The sequence below is a fragment of the Falco biarmicus genome, chromosome Z, assembly GCF_023638135.1.
Source record: "Falco biarmicus isolate bFalBia1 chromosome Z, bFalBia1.pri, whole genome shotgun sequence".
In the NCBI taxonomy this organism is placed as follows: domain Eukaryota; kingdom Metazoa; phylum Chordata; class Aves; order Falconiformes; family Falconidae; genus Falco; species Falco biarmicus.
Window position 1 is genome coordinate 80910726 of NC_079311.1, and position 21469 is coordinate 80932194.

At 38.8% G+C, this 21469-nt stretch overlaps 1 protein-coding gene across 1 annotated transcript in view; it reads right to left on the reverse strand.

Annotated features, from left to right (window-relative positions):
- Window positions 1-253: 253 nt before the first annotated feature.
- The window catches only part of MBD2 (methyl-CpG binding domain protein 2), a 40521-nt gene continuing 19305 nt past the window's right edge, over window positions 254-21469 (reverse strand). Inside the window, exons 3-7 of the mRNA XM_056323878.1 lie at window positions 21048-21185; window positions 10813-10903; window positions 9889-10066; window positions 2897-3037; window positions 254-727 (exon numbers count right to left, since the gene is read on the reverse strand). Of these exons, the coding sequence (XP_056179853.1) occupies window positions 2908-3037; window positions 9889-10066; window positions 10813-10903; window positions 21048-21185 (537 nt within the window). The 3' untranslated portion in view covers window positions 254-727; window positions 2897-2907. The remainder of the gene's footprint in view (window positions 728-2896; window positions 3038-9888; window positions 10067-10812; window positions 10904-21047; window positions 21186-21469) is intronic.

A 21469-nucleotide genomic window follows, 5' to 3' on the forward strand; every position in this document is an offset into this window, starting at 1 on the left:
ACTCTGTCGAGTCATGCTGGCTACTTATTTTTAGCAGTCATCTTTCTCAGAGGAAATACACAATTGTACTTCACCTTGGCTGAAAAATCCATGCCTGCTACCGAGTTCTGACAGATTTCCTGAGGCAGTGCTCTGGGCAAAGACAGTACTTGTGGATAAACGCCTCTCCCAGCTGACCCGCTGTCTGGCCCAGGGAACACTGAAATATAAAGCAGGGACACCGACTCTATCCACAACACAACAGCTTTTCAACTGCTTGGAATATAATCATTTATTTATCTTTACAGTGATGACGGAAGAATGTACAGGTGTTTTCACCCATAGGTATAAAAATCTGTTTATATACAGAGTCACAATAATCTTTAATTGGGAAATCATTCTGTTCTCCTGATCCATTCTTACCCAAAACCACAGGAAAAACAAATTTTTAGTACAGGCAATATAATTCCAGTAGGTTTGCAACCTGGCATCAAAAGCTCAGCTTTAGATTAAGGGTAACGTTTGATACTTAAAAAAGGACTTTAGAGTCATAGGACACAAAATAAAGTTGCTTTTCAAATAAGATATATACATCAAAAATAGGAGTCTAAAAAAGGCATTGGTTTTAATGCTATTAGAAAGCTATATAAATGTGCATGGGTCCATTTCTTCTTGTAACGAAAGACCGAAGGAGAAAGTGCCTCTGTCTTTTCGGAAGTTCCTCCTAGGATAAGTCAGTTAGAAGTACCTGTAAAAGAGAAAGAAATAACCCCTTTTGGAAAAGTACAGGCTGATGGTTGCAGCAATTAGAACGACTTTGTTGGAGCAGCTACAGCTCTGTTTCAGCTCCATATTAAGATCGCACCACAAATAATTCATAAGTGGGTAACAAAAAATTAATACCAGGTAGGTAGCTGCTCAATTGTTAAGAGTCCCGCAGATGCCTGGTTAGTTTTTCATTAAGCACAACTCGCATACATAACGTGCTTTTAACATCCAGTCTCTTGCACCACACAGCCTCCTGGCACATTACCCACAGCCTTACATCACTTTCTGAATTCTTCTTTTTAAATACAGCATAACGTGTACAGGAGAAGTTTCTCAATACAAAAAGATCATATTGGAACATTAGTATGTCTAAAGAAAGAAAACCAACACCAACTTGCATCTTTCAAGCTATTGTACATTAAAACTTACCCAAAAATCTTGCTGAAGTCTCTAATTAAACCCAGTAAGGCAGAAAAAAAAGCAGTTTTATAGAACATAGCCAACACGTGTTCATTTGCATGGACACTAGCTATGTACACGTAAATAGGTGATGAGTTCACAAGTTGATGAAACTCAAGGTCTACTGCTCCACCTGATTTCTGCAGAGAACCACAGTACCAGTGCAAAAAGAATCACTTCTACAAACAGCTTTATGATTCACTTCTACAAACGGCTTTATGATTCCATTGGAAAAAAAGTATTTTATGCTAAATTTAAAAAATTCAAAACAACAGTTCAATTCTAAAATGGCAAAGGTTTTAAATGTCACATCTTCAAACAACGTTCTTTCTTGCCTTCCTTTAAAGTTATCCATAACTAGAGTTTTATAGGAGAAACACTCAAGGATTAAGACTTTAAGAGTAAATAGCTATAATTTAGAGTAATTAAAAGATTCTAGTAGCCTGGAAAACATCAAGATTACCAGCCTGTTAACTGGCTGGTAAACAACACTGGCAAATAGCTCTTGTCCACAACTTAAAGATCAAAATTATGTTGCATGGACATTGTAAGTAATAAAAATGACTGTGCATTAGAAACACGAGTATTCAGGGGCTGGTGGGTACATTATAAATACTTTTTGTTTCTAATTATAAGAATTCACTCAAGCAACACACCCGTGTATTTGAAACAGTAACCTGGTGTCCAGTCCAGATACCAAGTGCAAAATAATACCTGGCTGATGGTTGCGAATCTTATCGGCTTACACCCTTCTTTTGTAATTACCGTTCTGTGCTATGGGTCAAATACCAGTATGAATGCTCTGCAGCCTTGCTAAAGCAGGTCACAGTCTGGAAACTTCCATCCTACATCTACAGGTTACCACAATATTCACAGCTGTATAAAAGTGAACTCCTTTGTACCTGCCAAATAGGAAATACATATATTCTTTCCCCTTGTGGGTAGTAACTTCATAACAAAAAAATGAAATTAAGTCCTTTAAAATCACACAACCATCTCCAGACAGAATTCTTAGTTGTTAAAACTTCAGCTAACTGCTTATGAAAAGGTCAGATCTTAAAGCTGTGCACTTTCATAAACGAGCACTAGGCACTCAATGGAAACAAGAGGATGAATTACCATTCTTCTGCAGATGATTACAAAAAAATAACATTTTTTAGAGAAAGTTTGGCAAACCCACAGATCACTATTGAAAACAGGTATAAGACACAAGAATATGCCTTGGAAAATTAATTGGTAGTGCTATTATCCATTTAAAAATAAATAGGAAAGTTTCAGGAACTTGTTATGCAATTTTATGAAATTAAATTTTGCCAAACAGAAAAAGGCCGGTTACTTTGACTGGTTTACCCCAGTTTCACAACAAGTATTAAGTGCCAGAAAACACACCTGCAATCATTTCTAAAGACTGGGTCTTTGCTGTGGAGGATGAAAAACACTGGTTTTTTCCTCCCAGGTGATCTGTGTAGCATTTGCTGTGAGGATGTTCATGTCTACAGATGCAAAATCACCCTAGCGCTCTGCTGCTAACAGATACCTGCTGCTATCACCAGCAAGGCAGCTATCGCCTTGGGAGGAGAAAGCAGGACTGCTGGTGTGTGATACACTACTGTCCACCGACTGACTGCCCAGGCACTGCCAGCAGCTGAAGCAGGTAAATGTCCTCGTGCCCCCAGGAGAGCTGACTCACCTGATTTCTTTTTATGCTTCATCTCCATTATCCATTTCTACATCTATATCTTTCGTTGTATCAGCTGCTCGTGACAAAATGTCTGCCATTAGTGCTTCCTCCAGTTTTTTACGCACTTGTTGCACCCGCTCTTCTTGTTTTCTGAAAGGAGAAAAGGGAAGAAGGCACAGAAACGTCACTCCTTCAAGTATACTATTAGGCTGGGAGCATAATACTTGCATAAATGACTCAGGATTGGCTTTTCAACTTTTATTTTAACTTGGAACAGAATACAAAAAAATAGTTCTAGTCAGAAGGGACCTACAATGATTGTCTAATGCAAGTACCTGACCCCTCCAGGGCTGACCAAAAGTTAAAGCATCTTATTAAGGGTATTGTACAAATGCCTCTTAAACACTGACAGGCGTGGAGCATCCTGTGTGCAGAGGAAGAACCTCAAGGACCTTCACTGATTCCATTTATTTACTCTTTCCGTTTATCTATTTAATTACTCCTACCTATCTATTCAGTCTTATCTGCTAGTCAGTGATGCATTTAAGATGGCAGCAGCTTCTGCTGAAACAAAGGTTTGTTTCCCTGGGGAAAGTTAATTCAAAAATACTACCTCAATATCAACACAAATTTAAGATATTTTGAATCATTGTTTAGTTTAGAAGGTAGTATCTAGCTTTCAAATGTTACAAGAAGTCCTCTTTCCAGGTTTTCCCCAGAGAACACAAATTTTGCATCAGACCCAGGGTGTTTTTTACATGACAATCCACTTGTTCTATCAATTTATGTTTTCCGAAAAAGAAAACCTTTAAACAAAATACACACTTACAAATGGCAAGAACTCATCAGAAGCAGGCACAGGAAAACATTCATTAGTGCCACAAACTCCCTGTGGCTATTCAGGACGGCAGGACAGATACAAAGAACATCAAATCCTAGAAGAGCAGGAGTGATATCCCATGACCTCCACAGAAGCCTCTGAGGAGCACCAGCCTCTGAGGCTATTCAGTTCTACAGCTGCAACCACTACCAGCCCTCCCTAAGTACTTCAGAGGAGGCTGTCTGCTTACAAGAGATAGCAAAAAGAATTAAAAAAAAAACAAAAAACACCAACAAAACAAGGTAGCAGCTCAGTACAGAACATGTCTTCTATCTTCCAGGTGTTTTCTATCCTTGTTTTCTATCTTCAGTATACAGCTTACTGTCCCAGAGCTGTTAACTTTCAATGCCTAGAGTGATCTTTCAAACCCTGGGGCAGAGAACTGAACAAAACCAAAGACACCTTATCTTTTGCAGAACCTGTGACAAAGGAGAAATAAAAGTTTAGGGAAGCAAATTCAGTACTTCTTAATTGAATGAAAGTGATTTCAAGAACACACATGAACTGAAATACAATTTAAAAAAAAAAAAAAAATCAGTACTAAAAACTTGTCACCATCACACTGTTGGAATACACTGCACACTGGAAAATAAATAGTTGAAGTATAATTTATTTGCCCCCTTTTTGGCTTCACGACAGTGGGATCTTTCCACAATCCCCAACCTACAAACTCCATTGCAACAGGCTTCAGACTACAGCCACTGACACCAGCAGATCCCTTCCCTTGATTCCTGGTGGTTCCTTACTCAGGGCTAATTTGAGCTATGATGGTAACTACGAGCACGTAACAACAGCATTTTTTAAAAAGTGCCTAAATGATCAAATCAGAAGAAGAAAGCTGCTGGAGTATCTTTATAAAGCTTTCCATTAGAGTGCAAAGAAAATTCCAGTAAATTAAAACACAGGAAGGACACTTCCCTACTCTTACACAGAATGGATTAAGAATGAAAGGTAAATTTTCCTTGAACACGGTTCTGGTCACTGGGAGTTTTAAGTGTATCTCCTGGAAAAGCCCTGAAGTGTCACATAGCCAGTGAAGATATGGGAAATCAGCAATCCTCCCTTTGTCAAAAAAGTCACAGGGCATTTCGATAACCTTGCCCACTCAGTAACCTGAATTGAGCCACAAACAGCTGAGGTGGGAGAGAAAGGAGGCCCCTTCCAGGCTGTGAATATTTCATAACCTAAATGTGTATCACGGAATGCACTTCACAGAAAGCACACAAGAAGTTATTCTGGAACACCTTTTCCTTCTTCCTTGTGGCTACAAGGTCATTCCCTGCTTTGCTCTTCAATGGGTCTGGTGTTCAGGCACGGAATCTGACATAAAGGCCAGCAAAGTACCTTATATATCAACTTTGAGGAGCTGGGCACAAAACAATCATAAGCTTTATCACCTCATTAGGCTCCTTATTTGAGATCTTCTTTTAAATGCACTTCACTATACTGACGAAGTTTTGAAAAACACATGCATAACCTCAGCCTGTCTTCAATTTCAAAATCATTATCCTGATGTGACAAGCCCCTTCCTAGCACCTCGGACATAGAACCAGAGTATTTAACTCTCACAATACACAGAAGTGACAGCCAGTTTTCTCCATCTTGGACCAGCTTCTGTTACTACGGGCCCAAGTTCCCTATTCATGGTATACGTGACCTTCTCCAGAGGTTACTCCTAGGTCTTGCTTCCCAAACTCAGGGGAAGACATAGCTTTCACCAGTTATCTCATTTCCAGATTTTCAGCCAGCTAATTGATCTCCCAGGGAGCAGTAACCAAAAAATAATTCACAACACTCCTGGTCCTGAAGAGTCTGGTCTTCTAGGAAACAGTTTTTAAGTATTAAAAACATAGCTCTTTATACAAGTAATACGATTTTTAAAGCACAGGAACTACCAAGAGCAAATGTTTAAGAACCAACAGCAAGAAAACACTACTAATGAGAAGTGCTCATCTTTAACACTAAATAAAACTCTAGGGCTTAGGAGTAGCTCCACTCAATTTGATTCATGTGACTTCTTATGCTAGTTTATCACGATAGTATTAAGTAAAAATACTTTAGCCCATTAAGTCAGCAGGGTTAGCAACACTGCCAGGGAAGGCAGCCACACACAAGTGCCCACTTTTTCCTACTAGCCCTCAGCCCTTCAGCTCCATAGCTCCCTGGCACCATCCTGCAGCCTGTGCTGATCCTTCTCACCTCCTCAGCTGCATCACTTGCTGCTAAGCAGCTCCCTGGCCACATGCGCTTTTCAGCCTTCCTCCCAGCAAGACACAAGCCTCATCCTTTAGTTTAAGAACTACTGTCTTCGAAAGCAAGCTAAAATTAAAGACACTATTCCTAACACAGAAATTCACAAAGCCTCTAATTCCAATTCCAACCATATTTTCAGGGGAGAACTGCTTGACACAACAGGATTGTGTCTAGCTCTGCATTCAGATGATTTCCTTCTGCTTAGCATGATTTTATTTGTCCTCACTACTTGTACTCTTCTCAGCCCACAGAACTAACCGATGTGTGCATGCTTTAAAGACGTGTGATTCCACACTACTGTATGAAATCTCACTACAATACTGTGCCAACCTCCCCTCTGGCTTCTCCCACCATTTTTTTATATTGCTAAATCTATTTAGGCTCCATTTGATTTAGGTCCTTATGTGCTGGCACAGCAATATCTACTCTGTCATCAACATAAAAAATGGGTTCAGATTAGATGGGAAAAATCCACAGAACCAACTTGTGCTTGTCTGAACATCAGCTCTACCTCCCTTTGTGTCAGGGGGGAGGTAATATTCCTTTTCCTGCTCTTCCAGCACATTCAAATAAAGTATTTTTTGGACACACTCTAATCAAGAACCATCACGATAAGTGCTTATAGTAACATGTACTCTGTTTTTATGAAAAAAATACTCTAGAGCTTCTCAGCAGCAGGCATTACAGAAGTCTTCCACCAACCAGGTCTGAGATGCACTGCTGAAAGGAGAATTATGTTGACTGTTATTTGTTGTATTATATTGAACTCAGGTTTAGGGGCATCTGCTAACTCCCTCACACACACACACCTCTCCAACACATCTTTCCCATCTCCTCCTCCCATCTCAGCAGAAATTAACCACTGTTAAGACAGCCTATTCTAAATGGTAACTACAGAAATCCTCACATGCCTAGTTACTGTGCTTTCCTGACATACACTGTATTAAATTTGTCTTTAGATCTGGGGGCAGAAAGTTTATCTCATAGCAAAGACTGATAAGGATTATTTAGGGTTTTGTCTCTCTGCAACACGCATCACTTTACCTTACAATTTTTTTATTCCTGAGGAAAGCTCAGACTGAGGAAACACTCTCGATCTCATTTTCTTTCTCTGGCACATTATAGTTCTTGTGGCTTTGGTCTGCCACATGGAAATTGAGATTTGTATAGGGTATTGAGGAATCTGGTGAGGAACTAAGCTACAGCTGACTAGCTTGGATCAAGCATACAGGTTAAGATTCAGACTTTATCAAACCCATTCCAAAAAAGCATTAGACTTGAATTACTCTCCATTGCTGTCTCATGGTAAACACAACTTCAGGCTTTTTTGACAGATTAACAGCTATTTTGTCTTACCCACTACTGTGCAGAGCATGACACAGCCAGATTACAACCAGTACTACATTAATTGTTATGCTTTGGTAAATTTAACAGGTTATGATTACCCATAAGAAAAAGCAGAAGTACCACTACCATGCTATTTGAAATGTCAAGATAGCTGAGAAAGCCCAGGAACAAAACTTACTGGGTGCTGCTCAGCAAAGGACCTAGACTGAGCAAGACAAATGGCTGTTGAAAACTCCAAGATGGGATTTTCAGAAATTACTTACATGCTTTAGGAAAAGAAATCCCCTGAAAACTGTAAGCTTTAGAAAATCCCACTCAAGAGAGAGACACTTGAAAAGAATGACAGACTAGACTATGAAGCAGAACAGAGCTGTAGTCAAAAATGAATTTTATAATATATTGCAAAATTTCATTCACCTAAGCATAACTGGAAGAAACAATCCACCTATTTGTTATTTGCAGAAGATACCATTCCCCAGTTCATCCCAAAAGAGAGAAACTGGTTAAAGCATTTATCTGGCAGAGACGTAAAGGTTGTCAGTCTTAGCCCTTCATGGAAATGAAGGCAACTCAATAGTGCAGTTGCAAAGAACATAACCAGATGCTGGTCAGGAAAGAAGCTGCAAAGCACAGTCTCAAGAGAAATGATCTCACAGACGCAGTATGGGAGAAGACAGTTAACAAGGAATTCTAAAAGCCTGCCTCGGGAGGTTAAGATTTGGATGTAAAGACCACGGAGAACCACACCACACTCATTTTACTACTTACCCTCCACAGGACTAGCACTAAGAAGTGCAGAACTATTCAGGTGTATGCCACAACTTGAGAAAAAAGTAGGCGTTTGTCCCTAGTGATCAGGAAGCACGGCTGTTTCTTAACCATGCATTTATAGCAGGTTATTTAATGTTTTCCCACTGAATGTGCTAAACCAGAAGAGGAAATTTTGCATTTTACCCTGACTATGAAAGAGATTTACCATCATTACATGACCAGGAATACTTCAAGTTAAACATGAGTTAAGCTGACAGCTATTTTAGTAGATATAAACAACTGCAACAATCTCCCTGAAGAATCTGTAGTACAAAAGAACATATGCTGGCACCTGACCAGATATCCCCAATGGCAACCCTTTCCTTACCATTATGTAAGTTCAGAAAGCAACTGTACTGCTTTCCTTAGTGATAACAACAATACAAAGAGTATCCTGATACTACTACTTCGTGTTTTCCGGATGGTCTTAAAATGAAAGTCAGCTTCATACAAACAGTAGAAAAAAGTAACTTCCAAGAATGTTTTGGTGGTGGTGAGCTGCCTAAGAAGTCATGAATCAGAACAGACACTGAACTGGCAGCATATTCACAGAGGTATTGCTGCTCCAGTTCAGAATCCATGTTCTTCCTGAGTTGCCAGCACTGACTTCTAATTCATTATTTACTTTTTTTAGAAACAGCTGAATGACTGATAAGACAAAAAAGGAATTTTATTTCAAATAAATAAAAAATGTTGTCAAATGTGCTAAGAAATTTTCTCATGTTGCCCTGTAACTTTTCGTAACAAAGCAAGAAAGCTTACCTTTTGAAAGCATTTCAAGTTAATGTTTAAGAAAATAAAGCAAAGTAAATCCCTAAGCAAAGCACTGGGAATTGGATAATTTTATACCTTAACATTAGATTTGCAGAAGCTTCAGCTAGCCATCTAGGGCTTAGAAAAGACTGTGTTAGTAGTATACTTTGGTGCTGAGTGCACCAAGTTGTAAGATCCAACTTTGGTCTTCAAATTCCCTATGCAATCCAGAATTAACTAAAAATGTGATACTAAAGGCAGTGTTCATCCCATATGCTGATTCATGCTAAGCAACGCTAAAAAGAAATATATCGGATGACAGGCTTATGTCCCATGTCTTGCCACACTCTGGCAATTAGTCAGTGCAACAAGAAATCTCTCTCTTCACTCAGTCCTAACTTTGAAATTCAGTGCTGAAGCCCCTGCTTTTAGCACCCCCAAAAATGATTAATCTTTCTTTGAAAAGAAAGTTAACAGTACAGCTATTAAAAAACAAAACCTTTGCCCCTATGTGAACAGATCTATCCGTGCTCTTCATACCATATCCTAATCTCCCACTTCAAGAGGGTGTGTTAGCTGCAAAGCTATGTGCTATAGGGGGATATTCTTATTCTCCTTTGTTGAAGTACTTACTTTTTAACCCAGAACAATAAATTTACTTGACCTAACCAGAAAAGGGAAGGAAGAAAGCCAATACTGATTATGACTATAGCTTAACGTGTAGGGCTCTCTCTTGGGAAAGAAAACGTGAATTATGACTCATACCTTGGGGAATATTTTCTATCACTATTTTGGCCTCAAAAAAAACACGTTTTCATTTTTCCAAGCAGGTGACCTAATCAACAGGTACAAGAAAAATGTTCATGCTTCCCTTATCTCCAGGACTGCACTGAGCCAGGAAGGAATCTACTTTAATGGAACTTGCTTTTTCTTTTACTGAAGACTTCCAGAAACTTACCTAATGTCATCATCTGTGACTATGAAAGCTTTGCAGAGGGGTTGAGATGTATTAAGCCAGACAGCTGGGTTCTTCTCAACAGCTGCAGAGAGCTGCCCCGTGATAGGTGCAGAACTGGTGTGCAAAGCACTGGCAACAGCTGATAACAGGGTATCATCATTGTTACCTGGGCCAACTCCTAAAACAAAGATAACCGAAGAGTTACCATTCACATTTCCTCCGTAATTTCCAGTGCCAGAGCTCTTCTCAGTTTGTAAAGGCTATGTGTACTCATAATGTAACTGCCACTGGATACATGATTGTATAATCAAAATAGTTAAATGCAAGTTCTTAACAATGGCTTTGTAATAGCACAGTTCTCATTTAAATTTAAGTCAGCATTGCAAAAAGCATCTCATTTCTAAAATTGGCTAGGTTTTTTGTTTACAGTAACACTTACAAGATCATCAATTTTTTAATCAAGATGATCACATCACAAACTTATCAGTCACATACTGAAACAGTTTCTTTGCAGCTTCATGGTATTAATCCACACCAGCACAGCCTTTGCTTTAACATGACAAGGTATTAAATCAATTCCGGAAAATGAACACTGGAGATTTTTACAACACTAACATACCCAAGAAAATCTCCCAAGCAGTGTAACAAAGTTGCTAGTTTTGAACTATAACTTGAACATATTTTAGATCAACTTTCACCAATAACAGTGCAGTTCTGAAGTGTGGTTTATATTAACTACATAAATTAACTAAAAATAAACACAGTTTCGGAGACTGAGGTATTTTGTCAGCAAAGAACACTTATAATTTCAAGTTTACTTCATCTGACTATAAAATGAAAACTTAAGAGCATCAAAAACTCCATCCTTTTTAAGCACAAATGACTTTGTGGATCTGAAGCAACAGCAGCAAGTGACCACAATACCTTGAAGACCTTTAGGTAGCTCCATGGATTTTATGATTTGCTCACTGACGTCCGATGCACTGAGGCCTTGTAGCCTCTTCTCCCAGAAAAGCTGAAAAAGAGAAAGCAAGACTGCTCAAGAGAAATAATTAGAAGAATAGAAAAAAATAACAACTAAATCAGCTCATGGAAATAAATAGCATTCGAACAATAAAAGACAGTGCCTAGCTGCTTACAAAACAAGCAACCTGGCAGTCACGTAAGCTACCAGAAAGGTAATATCCTATCTGCTGATGGAGTTTCGGCCATGGAGAACCTGCTTGTACAGAATTATGCAGCATGTGTTGAGACCCTGGAGACAGCTCTGCACGCCGGAGCAGTCCAGCTGCACCAACACCAATGCCGGTCAGCAGCTACGCCACTTCAGACCTACACTGGCCTGATGACCCAGCCCTTCCTGAGGCTGCGTAGATCTCTTGACTTATCTGGAAACAGAATCAAATCTTTCCACTTTTTGTAAGATACGTGAATTAAATTCACATTCATTTTACTTTTTATTGCTTTGTTTATTAGCTGGGAGTATGCTTCCATTTCACACACAAACCTTTTTCTTGACCTAAGAGATTTTTGTCCAGTGATACAGATTTCCCTACTCACTCCTATCTTACTGGTCTGAAGATTCATCCTGAAGTTCTGGGCTGGAGATTAGCCACACCTGCTTTTTAAAATGGCCTTTCTATTTAACAAGATAGTGATGAAAGCTAGTTAAAAAGTTGATTTCCATTCCATGGGAAGCTACCTTGAACAAAAAATCTTAGTAAGAAGGTAAGCAAGATCGTAGCTCTGCAATTTCCTGTGGAAAGGGCATTCAGAAATAGTTTGATTTTTCTGCACTTTTTCTTATTTTTCTGGAGAAGAAAAAAAATACCCGTTTCTTTTCATGGCTGCAAAATCTGAGACATAAAACTAGACAGGCAGTTATTCTCATTCCTAGGAAATTCTTTGTTGCAGCTGTGTAACCAGAAGCTGTAGTTTAAGAGGAGGCTTTTGAATGTCACACTCTGCTCTAAAACCCAAAGTGAAACCACTAGCACATCTTTCATCTTCTGTGGAACCTATAGTGCCAGTCACACAACATCGTAACTGTATCACTGTACATCAGTGATTCTTATTCAGAAAAAAATCACATTTTTTCAGTTACAGAGGTAGTAAAGGCAAAGAAAAGCACAACAAAGAACATCTACCTTAGCATTAAAAGCATACTACTGACTGAAAATAAAACATACAGTTACGCTAAGAAAAATGCAATACTCTCCACGACATGTCCGTACAGCTTCATAAATCAGTTGAATGACACTTGTGTTGCCTGAAGATTACTATGTCATTTTATAGAGATCTAGTTATTTAAGCATTCCTCTCCGGACAACAGGACGCATTTATAATGGAGTTTAGATCTAAGTGGTTTAAAAAGCCCACACACATTCACCTAAGTAAGCTCTTCAGCTCTTTTACAAACTCTGACTACATTTCACACCTTCTTGAGATCTCCGTGATTTGACAGCTTTTTGAAAATACCTGTTGCTACTTGCATCTCATTTTACTAGAGCCACTTAAACTTCAAATGCTTCCTGTAAACTGACTCCTCAGTCTTAACTAGTATTAATTTTCAACGTTCCAACCCAGGTTTGAGCTACATTGTTAGCTGAGTATCAAGGAACCTCCGTTACCTTGTTGAATGTTAAATATTTAGTACCTCCAGCCACTCCCCCCTGCTGTTTACCACTATTGCTAAGCCCCCACCCCAAGAAAGCACTCAAGGTGTCTTACAGTTGCCCTTACAGTTCCGTGGATAAAGTGGCAGTGCCTTAAAGCTGTCTAGAAGGCTAAAGAAATCCTTTGTTACAGAGGCAAAACCAGCAACTCGCTAGCCGAACTCTAAAAGCAGTATCAGGATTCAGATAAATGAAGTCAAAGTAAAATCCTATCAATTCAGTATTTTCGTCACTGGGTTTGCTTCCCATCTTGACAAAGTCTCTAGAAAGCTTACTTATGTTTTCCACTGTTCAAAGAATTCACCCTGCATTCTCCTTTCCTTCTGCGTTTCATCAACTTTTAGAGACAAGCAAAAGGCCCACCAACCCCAAATCCAAGCCATGTTTTTATATGCTACAGGTAAACATAAGAACAGGTCTGTTCATTTGGGATAAAATGAACTGGTCTACAGCAGCAAATGCATCACCAAATACAATCAAACATTACTGGGGTTTGATTCTTCAGGTCCCTACTGGGAAACAGCACACATGGCAGAGGGACAAGGAATCAGGAGAATGGTTTGGTTATAGAGGGTGTATTAGGAATGCAGATCCCCGTGTGGGAGAGAGGGCCTGAAGAAGGACAACCAGCGCATATGAAAGCTTAGAAGATTTGGGAAGTGTAGTGCAGTATTGATTGAGTGTAGCTTCCAAGACCAGGACTCGCTCAGCTCTTTAAGCACTGAATGCTAAGGCAGGGAAACGTCTGTACAACTAGCAACACCTCAGATGACTTTTGAGGTCAGCGTCAGGTAGAAGAAAGCACCTGGCACTTTGACACACTTGTTGAAACAAGATTGAAGCAAAGCATTTTCCTAGCACAAAGCTTCCAGCACCATTATGTATAATTATTTGCAAATCACAATGATTGTGCTTCAAATTCTCATCTCCCCAGATCGCCACCAAGACTGCACACGTCACTCCTACTAATTTTCTGCCCAGAAATGAACTGCATTCCTAGAATTTTATTATGAAATTTGTTTTCCAACCCTCTGGGTTCTTACAAGTTCTCTCTGAAGCCCTGTGTCTTTTCTTGGATTTTACTGAAGATTCTGAGCTGGGCCAGACCTGGACAAGTATTTCCCTATCAGCTGCGCCAGGAATAGCTATTAAGGGACGGAGACAAGAGGGAAGGAAAACTACTAAATATAAATTCAGACACAGCTTTTCTGTTACTTCACTTACATGATGAAGATGCAACCTTTCCACAGCAGCAGAAGTAACTGAAATAGATCATGCAAGTCTTGATGTGCAGAATATCTGCCTCTGAGGTACAGCCCTAAACACAGCTTACGTTATTTAACTTACAACTCTCTCATCATTAGTGAGACAGGGAATAGAAAAAGAGAAAATAAAGCTCGGGTTCAAAGCTTAGCTATGTGCCCCGCTAAGCAGAGAAACAGGCTCCTAAATTAGGAGCAATTCATACAAATCCCATCTAGTTTGGTTGCATCAGCAGCCATAGAGCGTGGCTGGACTTTGTAAAACAAGGAACAGCCCCTCACACAACACAAGCGCCTGCAGATACAGCCAGCCAAACTCAACAAATGACTGCCAGCCACAGAGGCCACCTTCTGCATAATAACCTTACAGCATCTCACCATCAGAGGTTTCCTCGTAAAATGGACTGAGCTCTCCAGCCTGTGCTTTTCTCAGCTTGAAGATGCACTGGTACAGCCAGAAAAGCAAGATACATGCCTCCAGGAAAGAAGCATTAGCAGACATGAGACCCTGTTATGCAGTAATGAGAATCCTGATGGAACCAGCAGAGGAAGGAATGGGAGAAGAACTGGATTTCAAGACTTGTCTTTGTTTTGATGTGGTATTTCACTACTAATGCAAAATGAATAATCGTTCTGAGGATTCATCAGTCAGTTATGGGTATTCATCCTGCTGGACAATGAAAAATGGCTTTATTTCACTTTTGCTTGAAGCAGGGGTTAAGGAACACACATCAAAAAGAAACTACAGCCCAGGTCCTTCATTTACTAATGTTTGGAGCATTCTAGATTAAGAAAGACCCATCAGCCAAGTGCTCCATTTCCTAGGAAATTAATCAGTGTGCATTATGCCAAAAGTGACCTCTTATGCAATAATCTCCTGCTGAGCAAGAAATGTATCCCTTATCTCTCAAACTTACTCTCCAAAGGGTAAGCCTGTTTTTTTCCTGTGACAAGGAGGCCTCATAGGAATGCAATGCCAAGGTCCCCAGGGTGTAGCAGAATTTTCACTTCCTTGTTCTGAAACTCCATAATGGCAGAGCTGTACTACAGCTGTGCTTCTGAGGTTCTTTGTTTGGAGAATTATAAAATATTGCTTCCTCCATAATTGTTTCTTGTCCAAAAAAAGCTATTTGTGACTAATGGTGAACTATAATCTAACCCATAATCTCTGCAAAAACACAATCTCCTAAGCAACTATTATTTCTCATTCAGACAACAAAGAAATGATGGATTAGCCTTTCTATTGCAAGAACCACCATTACAAACATATTATGAGCTGCTCCTTTTCCTTAGATAAATAAAAGTCTACTTGCAGTTGCTCAAGCTCAAGGAAGCCTACAGGAAATTTTTGCTAGAAAGAAATCCATTCCAGTTCTATTATTTTTAAAAGAAAAGCACATGTGTTCTTAACATTCAAACATTCCTGGAGGGTTTCTACATAAATCAAACAAGAACCTCAAATTTCTTCTGCCATTTACTATTTAGAGAGTATTGAAAATACTGTAGATGTCAGCAGACTGATGTACTTGACTGGACACACAGAAGAAAGGACAATGATTCTAGTGTTGGTGAGTTCACAGATTTGTTTACCGAGGTGGTTTCTTCTATTTAGACAGCTACAGATATCCACTCTTAACTTGAAGCAGCAGTCAGAAAAAGCTACCATCTAATTCAGAAGTAGGATCGACACAGCAAGTTTAGCAGCACAGTCACAGCTCCAGGAGCTGCCTTGGCATCTTCCTAGCTCTCTGCAACCACGTGTATTTCCATGCTGCTTACAAGTGCATTATACACTGGTCTCCAAGCTGATGAAAAGTTAGTCATGTCTACACAAAACACAGTCAACATATCTATACTGTACTGCAGACACAGCCAGCCTGCAATTTTGTAACGTTTTAAAATGTGTTTTAAAGGCTAAGTGAGACCAGAATGCCAGTTACCATTTGGGAAACTGCTCAAATGAATGACATTGCAGGCAGTTAAGTAAGGAGATATGATTAAAGAGAGGTCTTTTCAAATTCTCCATGAAAGAATTTAAAAGGAATGAGAATTTCTGCAGAAAACCAGAAAACTTCTTTCCTCTTTATATCCAGTTGCTGAGCTGCTCAGCTCTGCAGCATCCATAATAGCCAATCAAAATTTCAGTGTTCCCTTAGCTGCCTGGGAGAGGGAGATGAAACTTAATCTCATTGGGTTGCTTCCATCCCTCTTTTTAATAATTCTAATAGATATTAACCAAGAAGCTTAAGTTTTCCAACCCTGTTTGAATTCTAGATTCTAATCCTTTAAGTTGATCCACAGGAAATAAAATCACATCTATTTGACAAAATACAAAGTGCTAAGAGCTAAATACGCCTTTCTTGTTAAGAACTGTTCACAAGAAGACATACATAAAATGACATCCTGCAATTTTTCTCATAAAGTAGGCTTTTTAGACTGCATATATACTATGAAATGACTATGGTCAGATTTAATTTGTCATATATAATCCTATTCAATAACCCACTACAATACAAGCCACTGCAAATATATATGACGGTAAATTTATAAAAGAGACTTTCAAATCAATTTTAAAGAGTCCTTCTGGCCTACAGATAGATGATACTATAAGTAAATATATCAGCTGTATCCTAATGCATTTTAAAAAAGAAAATACCCTCAGATTTATCCTAAGGTGGTTTTTAAAGGTGGTTGTCTGTCACAGAACTAGAGGAAATGGATCACATAATACTGACTATCTGATTTTCTCAAAATGAGCTTTGAAGGGAAGGATGTCCTTTTAAACACTTGAGGTATGTTTGTGGGGTGTTTTTAGGCAAATGGATCAAAGATACTGAGGTCAGTGCTTTGAAAATTCACCCGTTTACCAGATTACCACTCACATAAACGTCAGTTTTACTAGTATGGTTTCAAATATCCCTACCACCACAACCAACAGTGTAAACCAGATTTAACTAGTGATCAGTGGGTCCTCAGGAGTCAGAGCTCTCCCAAAGCAGTGTCTCAGGTACTACACATTTGGGGCATGGGGGAAAATGAATGAGTCTTGTATTTACCCTGGAAAAAGATCAATCAGCGTGGAACAGTGTGAACCAAGAAGCTCTAACAGACGAAGAAGAGGGTAAGTGCTCTACATAGGACACAGGGACCTGGACCCTCTGCAGGCACCGCATGAGTGGGGGTACAAAGGGCAGTGACCCATAAGAAAGTCTGATTTGCAGCACCATTCAATTTCATCCAGTTAGATACTGTCAAGAACACCTGACAGGCAAGTAACTCAAGTTTAAGTGATTACATAAAAGATTTACTGCTTATAATAGTTTCTGGACTTCCACTGCTTCACATTCACCCACTTCACACTTGAGAGTAGAATACTCAAATCCAGATGCACAAGTGGAGCATTAACGTGCCCTGAAGAACTGCTACATCTAGTGGCCTTTTTGTGAAATAAGAAGGAAGGAGAAAACAATCTGATTTTAAGACAGTACTCAACACGACCTAAGAGGAAGATGACAGATATAGTTACATGACTTATTAAGTCATCATTAAATCCAGTTTCATTTTCAGCAATGCTAATCTGACTTTTTAAATGTAAACCATCGCCCTGAAATTCATCAAGAATGTATCATGTCTTATCGAAATCTTATATACAGTGGAGAGGAGGCTGAAACAGGAGTTTGTTGGGTTTCGGTTGCTTTTTGTTTTCCTTTCTTTGCAGGGCCCACTACCAATCTTTCAGGATTCCTTTTCTTACACTGGTTTATCAAAACTTTTTTATCAAAATATTTTGTGCATGTTGATACTTCAAAAAGAGATGTTAAAGCACTCTGAAGAAAACAGCAATTGAGGCTATTAGATTTGCTATTTAGGAACTTACAGATACTCCTAACATTTGATTAGGCAGGAAGACTTTGTGAAATCTCAGTGGATTGACCGGTGCTGGTATTTGAACAAAAGCCACACAGAGGAAGAAGGCTGATAGTGAAGAGAAGTCTAGTGAGTACCACTTGACTCTTCAGAACATGCATGCATACACTCACAGCTCAAGCTCTGACACAGCCTACTTCCAGGATTCACAGAACGTTTCCATTTTTTCTTGGGTAAATTTCTCCACTCTGATTGATAACCAGTAACCTACAAAACCTTTAAGAATGGCTTTGAAAGCTTTAAGATGCTGTCTTGCAGAACTGTTGCTTTAAAAAGGCCTGGACAACTTCATGACACTTCTTATATGCCACAAACTAGCATGCTGAATATACGGAACCAGCAGCTGCCACAACAACCTGTTGCTTTGAATGACAGATTTACCTATACGAAGACCATAAGCAAGCTGCAATTAGTTTGTCTTTCCAAGAACTCCAACATGGTTTACTGCTTAAAGAAGAGCTGCTGCCAAATATGTTCCCTGCCAACACCAACAGGCATGTCTTCTCACTCTCAGGTCATGTAAAAAACTACTGACTGCCAAAGGAACTACAGTACTCATTTATTTTGATCTTCACAGAAGCAGGCAGGCCAAAGAGAATTTTCAGGGAATTCTGGTTAGACTGTCTTTTGAAGAGGGAGATACAATAGATATAAGCAGATAAAGCTTTCAGAGATGGATATCTACAGAAGCAAGAATCCCTTACGGGATCTGGGCCAAGGATTAAAGAAAATAGGGAGGAATAACACTGGAAGGAAGTGGTAACTGAGTAAGCTTTATATACAAATAGACCATGTAGTCGGTGTTTCAGCACTCAAATATCCAACCCTGATATATTTACAGTCTGTGTTTGGAAAAGTTTGCACACCTGAGTATGAGAGAAGGAGAAGACAGTGTCACACGTAGGGGTTATTTATGTAAGCAAAACAGAGGCTTTATCTGGAGGGGAAAAGAATTCAAATACATTTGCAAGGTCGCATTTGTCCCACAGTTGTATCTCAAGCGACAGGTGCTCCACATGGTGCAGACTTTATTAAGAACAAAGTTATCCAGCAACTTCTGTCCTCACCCTGGCTTCTCTACTTTATCTCAACAGATCCTATCAAGAAAAAAATCACTGCTTTTTGAAAACCGAGCAAAGATCGTAATTATTAATATTTACGCTCCAGCTAGCGAGTACAACGTTGGAATGAACTGCATGCTATATTCAAACAATGGGCATGTGTGCACATCTACGTATGCATACACGAAGGGTGCACACATGATCAGCATCTGCAGTTCCTCCATACTTTTGGTTATTACTAATACCAAACCAATATTGTTCATTGTATGACGGAAATCAGTGCATAAAGAAACCAACCAGATCAATGGAAATTATTTAGGAAAGCTGTCAATTTGCTTAAGATTCTCCAGTAACTGACTGCATACTACCTACGGCAAATTGCTTTGTTCCAGATTTTTTAATGAAAACTTTACTGAAAACTCAACTCAAATTTTATGTAAAAACAAATGTAACAACCTGTTCTCTCCTTTCCCAAATCTCCCACCTATGTCAATCATCACTACGCAGAATGATGACAAACTAGAAAACAGCTCAAGGCAGCAATCTAGCTTGAAGAAAAGCAAGAGTAAGGCACACCAAGATTTGCATTCCTATTGGATATATAAGATTAAACAATAGTCTTACTCTGTATTGCCATACTTCATTTGGAAGAAATGCTAGCTCTGATCACACTGATTGTGGAATAATTAAAGTGTCCTCTTCCGAAGATGCACTGTTGCAAGCTTGGAGAAAGGAGTTTGATTGAAAAAGAATGCTGACACAGTGATCAGCAGACAATGATTTCTTGAAGATCTTGCTAAACTTTAATCCATTAGAACCTATCTTAAGGCAGCAAAGATTTAACTTGGGTAGGTTTGAAAATTGACTATCTGGTAAGGATTTGCAGAATAGGCTTTCTCAAAAGATACGGGATGCATTCCCAAAGACTTCAGTCACTACGTATTTGAAGAAAAGATTCTGGAAGAAAGAAATCAGGGAGGAAATAGGCAAGCATGAAATGGTTTCGAATCCACCAAGACATAAATTGCTAAGGCATCCATTTCTCTTGCCACAAAGGTGCCATAATTTTCATATGCTTTGGTGATTATTACTGGTTCAGCAGACATGACCAAAAGGAAATTCCTGACACACAAAGTGTAGTACTTCAACAGGAAAACCCGAAGAATGTGAAGAGAATCAACAGACACATGCAATTATGCATCTTTTAGATCTGAATGTGATACACTTACATGGCCCCTGCTGAACTTCATGGGACCAACAGTGAGGTTAGCTGAGGCCTTCAAATCTTGCTAAAAGACTTCTCAACAAGATGATACAATACGGCTCGAAATTTCTTCTTTTTCTTTCTCACCTGAATTTACAGGATGCAGTCTAAATTGCTCATGTTATTTCTTACAAGAACAGCATTCAAGATGTTTGAAAGTGCAATATTAGAGACAGCTTGAGTTTCAAAAGAAATGTTGTTAAAAGTTAGTGACATATGAGTGTACAAAAATTTGAACATGCCTCTGCATTTTCTTCTCATCCCTGCACTCCTAAAACAGAATAAGGTGTTTCAATTTGATGGTAATCATGCTATGCCTCAAAAGACATAAGTCAGACTTAGAATACTTCAGTCCAATATACACTACGTTATCTACCCAATTATTCATTCATTAACTAGATTCTCATTTCTTCTCAGCTCCCTCCTCCCCATAAAATACAAAACCAAAAAAGCACTGTGTGAACAGGTGACCTGTCATTGACATAAGAAAAGCAGCTAAAAAGGAGAATTTGTGTAAGATGAGTTGATGTTACCGTAGTTTGAATTTATAGTAGTCGTAGAGTGAAAAAGAGGGATTTAAAATACAATATTTTATTGATTTTGCGCAAAGTTCTTCTACATAAGAGATATTATGCCTTGATGAGAACTGTGTATTTTATTGAAACTTCTATTAAGAAGCTGCACCTGAACAATTTTTTTTTTTAATAATTGATGTCCAGTTGTGACAATAGAGCACAGATCTGAATTTCAAGAGGAATGTGGTAAATAGATAAGAATGAAGTTTTGGATTAAGAAGTATGAATCTCCATATGATGTGACTGTTATTTCTGTATTTTTTGAAATACACTCCTATAAGTAACCTTCAAGACTGGAATTCTCATCTGTAATTGAAGCACAGCCAAAAACAAGCATATTTTCAGCTTGTTTCACAACTTGCTGAGCAGCAACAATGGAAATAGATGATTCTTACCTGTCGTGGCTGCTCCGTCACTCGTTGTGGATCAGATCGTACTTTGTTACTAGGATGATTTGTAACTTTGGTGACTGGTTGTTTGAAAATTGATGCAGTTTGTCTGATTGGTAAAGTTGTATTTAAGTCTGGTTTTCCCTGTTAAAAAAAAAAAAGAAGAAAAAAAGAGAATTAGGAAAAATTATACATAAAAAGTACACAAACTAATGTTGGATTCACCCTCCTCTACCGAGGCTTTTTTCTGAAGTAAAGATTTCCCTTAAATGCTGCACTTAACTACTCTTTGCAGTCCTCCATTTTAAAGAGAACAAAAAAAAACAAAAAAAAAAGTAACACTTAACTGGTTCCACACTTTTCCACCTTCTTGGGAAGAATCAAACTGCTTGGAAGTTCATCTTTTGTTAAAATATATATGTTAATTG